The sequence below is a fragment of the Diplotaxodon limnothrissa genome, linkage group LG19 (assembly GCF_057381915.1).
Source record: "Diplotaxodon limnothrissa isolate DT_005_m linkage group LG19, D_limnothrissa_male_GT1.1, whole genome shotgun sequence".
Classification (NCBI taxonomy): domain Eukaryota; kingdom Metazoa; phylum Chordata; class Actinopteri; order Cichliformes; family Cichlidae; genus Diplotaxodon; species Diplotaxodon limnothrissa.
This window is the reverse complement of record NC_140614.1, coordinates 18,908,905-18,914,169: the sequence shown is the minus strand read 5'-3', so window position 1 is coordinate 18,914,169 and position 5,265 is coordinate 18,908,905. Positions and strand designations below refer to the sequence as shown.

The 5,265-nt window shown below is 40.2% G+C and overlaps 1 protein-coding gene across 1 annotated transcript; it reads right to left on the bottom strand.

The window, feature by feature from the left end:
• Positions 1 to 911: 911 nt before the first annotated feature.
• On the bottom strand, positions 912 to 4,439 carry LOC146612015 (potassium channel, subfamily K, member 16-like). Its single transcript, XM_085343347.1, has 5 exons — positions 4,227 to 4,439; positions 2,473 to 2,587; positions 2,225 to 2,391; positions 1,220 to 1,388; positions 912 to 1,120 (listed from the first exon to the last, which is right to left on the bottom strand). Exons 1-5 carry the CDS (start codon positions 4,437 to 4,439, stop codon positions 912 to 914), a joined length of 873 nt encoding a protein of 290 aa, XP_085199473.1.
• Positions 4,440 to 5,265: the final 826 nt, after the last annotated feature.

Sequence of the window (5,265 nt, the reverse complement as noted above, 5' to 3'; positions counted from 1 at the left end):
CTTCTTAACTTGTGTTTCTGAAGAATGGCTACTTTTTATTTTGCAAGTCACATACTTATATTTGTTTTGTTTTTTTTAATGGCAGTCAGTTCTTGGAGAACCATTACCAACCAATCACACTGGTGGTACTCCTGAAGATTTCAGAGCTGAAGCTAAGTAGAGCGCTAATAGGAGGGATGTTAACCTATACTGATACCAACACATGGAATAACATGGGCAAAAATGTGAGCTGACCCAGTAGGGACTTGGGAGCTACCATGAGTGCAGTATGAAATATCATGGCATTGTTACCACATTCACACTGCCTCTAGTGTTTTACAGCATGAATGTTCCCTTCAGGTTGGACCCATCAGTGCAGAGTTCTGGAAGAACATCCCAATTATTGTGAGGGAGGAAATGTGACAAAAACATGAACTGTGTGCAAGAACACCTGCACAATCTTAAGATGCCAACTGACTCACTTGTCAGATTTTCCATTAAGTTTTGATTTTGACAAACTGGAGGAGATCACAAAATAAAGGGGGGAAAGGGAAATGAGAAGACTTCTGCAATGAGATCTAAAATCTGTCCAGAGGTGCATGAGAAAATAGTGCTGAATGGGAGATTGGCCACATTTAAATGAAGTCAGGCTTTTGATTTTTTCCCCCTTCTGTCAACCTGTTCTCATAACTTTCTGAGCACACTTTGTATATAATATGTAAAACATTTTGCTCTCAGTGAGAATAATTAGAATTAATTAGAACAGTGTTATTTGTGTGAACTGTTTGCATTTTATGACAGTTCAACGCAAATATTTAAAGCACCGATTGTGTGGCCTGAATGAGGTAGAAGTCATCCTGCTTTGTCTATTTTAGCACAGTCTCGCTAAATATATTTTACGCACTGTATATGGTGCTATCTGCAGTCCATTTTCAGATCTTTGATGTGGCTTCTATTTCACTGGATGGCATGTTCTCTGCCTCCCTTTGTTTCCTGAGGCTCGGGTAAGTCTGGTCCAGCACATGCTCCATTATACTAGCTGCCATGTTGAAGATGAGAGCGAGCCAAGCGAGGCCAAAGATGATCCAAATGCCTGCAACACTGCGGTACAGATAGATGTAGGTCTTTCCAGGGTTGGTACCTGCAAAGACATTACGTCCAAATGCCTTTTACAGTCCACTGGATAGAATCACAAAGGTTAGGTTGACTTCTGTGCTGTTTGTTTGCTCTCTCTACTCACCCACCACATAATCTCCAAAGCCAATGGTGCTCAGGGTAATGAAGGCGAAGTAGAAGCCCTCGCCATATGTCCAGCCTTCCACGTAACTGAACAGCAGAGGGGGGATGACCAGAAACAGGAAAGTGCCAGCGATAAAGAACAAACTCGCTGCAACAGCCTCAAATGCTTGCTGCAAAGGACAAAAGGTTTGATATTATACACAGAGATAAAGGCTATCAGCATGCTGTGGCCTACACATCCAATCAATGCAACAAATGTTGATGTCTTTTTGGCAGCACTTTAGTATTTGATAAACAAATGAACAGAGTAGTTAGAGTATTTCTGTAATCTTTTGTTTAAGCCAGTATTTGCTTTCAGTATCTGAAGCAGGTCCAGAAATGTGATGCTTGGCTTGTAATATCTGCCAATTCACATGGGAGCTGTGTAAGATTAGGTTTTGTCAAAGCTGTTAAAAAAGGTATAGTTTCAGAAGCTAAAAGAAACATTTTGGTGTTAGAGGTTTTAGCCAGGAGTTTGTTTGTTTTTTTTTTAAAGCTTTTCCACTTCGGTGTTCCAAAAGGCGCAAAATCTATAAAAAGATGTGATTGTTTACCAAACTTTAACCCTGTCCCTAGATTGGCCAGCAGTTACCTGGTGAAGGTTAGGAAAATAAGTGGTATGTGAAAGTGTGAGGGCACTTATCACCTGTATTGCTTGTTTACATGGGCTCCCAGCTAGTTTACCAAAGAAACAAAAATGCTGGAAAGTTGGTGAAGTTTCTTTCTATACATGTCATTTTTATGTCGTGGTGACCACTGATGGTGCTGATAAGGTTCTTCACATCAGAATCTCATCAACACTGGACATTTTAACACCTCATTTTTATTCTTTGGCTTTTTCACTAGACTGTACTAGATAATAGGCCAACCTATGTTAGCTTTAAATGTGCTTATAAACAATTTTGATTTGATGTGATCCCTAAAAAAATTTAACTCCATGCTGTAGCTAATGGACATGAAGCGGTACCTTGTGAGGAACAACTGAGACCAGTCCCTTCTCCAGCCTCCCCAGGTGGATAGTGAAACACTTCCCCAGCTGTTTGAAGAAGGCCAGGTTCAGGGGAATCCCACAGAAAGCATAAAACACACAAAACACCTGGCCAGACACAGTGCTTGGGGAGAGGTTTCCATAGCCTGTGAACCAGATAAGGAGCCGTTATTAAGCGGGGCAGGCATTTCCCACAAATGGGAAAACTGAAATGTGAAAGTGCTCACCGATAGTTGTGATGACTGTGCTTGCAAAGAAGAAGGAGCTGCTGAAGTCCCAGTTACTGGGGTTTGTGGAGTTTCCTGAAGGATTTACTCCATTTTTCTTGGCATATAAAATGACCTGTGTGCGCGCACACACACACACACACACACACACACACACAAATGCAAGCACAGAGATAGTAAAATCAGGATTAAATGTGCCTGAACATTTAATGACTCATGACACTAAAGGGAGCCAGTAATCTCACTGGCAAATATTTTAGATTAGAACACACTAAATGACTCATTAGGTCAGGTTACAGTCAGCTATTATTACCATGTATTTAACATAATGGTGGGGCCAGCAGCTATAATCCTGTATTCACTGTGTCCTGTATCTGACAACAGCAGAATCTATTTTTACATAATTTAACTGATTAATGTCCGTTGAGATGCATTTAAGGCTGCATCTTCTAAAAGAGTTATTGTCATGATGTTAAAAAAGCTTGTAGTGTAATAATTGATTCTCGTGTAACATCACTAGATATGTAGTTCATTGCATTATTAACATTTATGGTGTTGATAGACATTTATCATGGCACTAGATCTGATGCTGAACACATTTTGGTAGAGTCTGATAATGTAAAGATGCAGCACAAACTTAAAATTGGTAGAAAAACTACTCACATATATTAACTCATTCACTGCCATTGACGTCTATAGCCGTCAATTGCAGTGAATGAGTCAATGGGTTTAACTCATTCACTGCCAATGGCTGGCAGTGAATGAGTTAATTAGCCAGGCAAGGAGGCCTGAATTTTTTAAAAACTGCTGACAATCAGTGATCCACTCTCCAGGATCACTGATTGGAGAGTGGTGAGAAAGCATTTGTTATAACCAAGGTTCACTCTCCTCAAATGACCTCACCAGATCTCAATCCAATAAAACGTCTTTGGGATATAGTGGGCTGGAATCTGCATCAACTGTGTGATGCTATCATGTCAACATGCACCAAAATCTCTCGTGACTTTCCAGCAACTTGTTGAGTCTATATCACAAAGAAAAAGGGCAAAAGTGGGTCCAACCAGGTGTATGTAATCTAATCTAAAGTCTCCTGCATGTATGTGTACGGCTCAAGAGCTTGGTCTTATTAGCTACATTGTGGATGTGAGGGGTATGGGTGTAGCAAGAAACTGCGTCCATAATCATACAATTGTTCATTCACTTTCTGTTTTTGGAAGCACTACTGACCTCCCAGTACATTCTTAACCATCCAGACCCATCAGGTTGTCTGTGACAGTCTCCTAGGATAAGTAGCCAGGCAAGTAAATTACAGTTTTCTAATCAAAATGAGCACTCAAAGCTACTTACTGTCAAGCCTTCAACTCACATACACACACTTTATTCTATACTCAAGTGCCTTATCTAATGATTTATTATTGCACTGGAAGGAACTCAGGGTTAAGTATCTTGATGACTTCCTGAGCCACAGCCACATCATTTTTAAAACTATGATTTAAAACTATGGAGAAGCAGCATTCATTTTTGGCTTTTTCTCTTTGCTTTTCATTTCAGATTATTTTATGTTAAATTACATATATTTCAGTCTATTTTCTATCTAGAAGGTCTTACATTTTTGTAATGTTGCTCATTTTACATGAGTACCTTTTATCTTTTAATGTAAAGCACTTTGAATTGCCTTGCTGTTGCCTTGCCATCACTGTGTTGGTAAAGTTGGGACTATCAAACACATGCTGACAGTGTAATAAATGCCAGACCTTAACAAAGTACTCCAAGGCGTCTCCATCCAAGCAGGTGTAATTTGCTAAGAAATTCAACTTCTCCATCAGAAAATGGTTTCGATTGTAGTTTTCGGCCTCTCGCTCCAGTATTCGGAAGATGGTGGCTCCAGCCAGCAGGTAGATGAAATGGGACAGAGCCAAAAAAGCCGTCCAGCTCACTCTGACCCGCACCACGTGAAAGCTCGCCATTGACCTCCCGCCACCAACAGAAAGGATACGATACCAATCAACAAACTTGTTGGAGGAGTTGGTTGTTTTTTTTCTTAGTTCAGAAAGAATTGAAAGACAAACCCTCGTTCAGCGTGAGATTCTTTTTGAAAACAGGCAACGAAAGCGGTTTGCTTAAGGAGAAAGCATTTCTACATCACAGCAGGATGAGGGCAGGCTAATGTTTGGTGAAGCTCTGAGTCGATAGGTTATCAGGTCTCATTCTGCTTGGTCAGAGTCCTGTAAATTTATGGGTTATCTGGGTAATGGCCAAACTTACTTCACCTCCATTAGTGACATCTGGGCACACACATACACTTCCAACTGTTTCCACTAATAAGGGAGCAACATCTTGTCAGCATAACAGAAGTTAATGTTTGACCAGCGGCAGCACAGGCCATCTGATCCCAGCCTGTACACAAGCCCAGACTCACCTACCTCTATAACTTTGGGTTTCCCCACATGCCTATTCCAAGTTTCGGCTCTGACTGTGCTCATTATGATTATTAAGGAGAAACTTAAACAGGATTTAGTTTTTCAGTCACGTAGGTTACAATAATTAAAAAAAATGTCAACACATCAAGAAAACAGCATCAACCATTAGGCATATATGGCTTACACACCCAAAGGTTACCAATTATTTAGAGGCATCTGGAAAAAATTAATCAAACAGATGTCAAATATTTGCTCTGTTTTGGTTTCTGTCATATAAAAAACGGACTGGATGTTACCCAGTGTTTTGTGATTTCCTGTTTTAAAGCCAAGAGTTCAACATTTTTGTCGTCTTGAATTTTGAACTGATATTACA

What these genes read in the sequence shown, in the direction of transcription:
- LOC146612015 (XM_085343347.1), bottom strand. Translation starts at nt 4,439, where the DNA reads ATGGCGAGCTTTCACGTGGTGCGGGTCAGAGTGAGCTGGACGGCTTTT. An exon ending in TCTCAGTTGTTCCTCACAAG is followed by an intron (nt 1,389 to 2,224) that starts GTACCGCTTCAT and finishes TGTCCTTTGCAG; the next exon opens with CAAGCATTTGAGGCTGTTGC. An exon ending in CTTTGGAGATTATGTGGTGG is followed by an intron (nt 1,121 to 1,219) that starts GTGAGTAGAGAG and finishes ATGTCTTTGCAG; the next exon opens with GTACCAACCCTGGAAAGACC.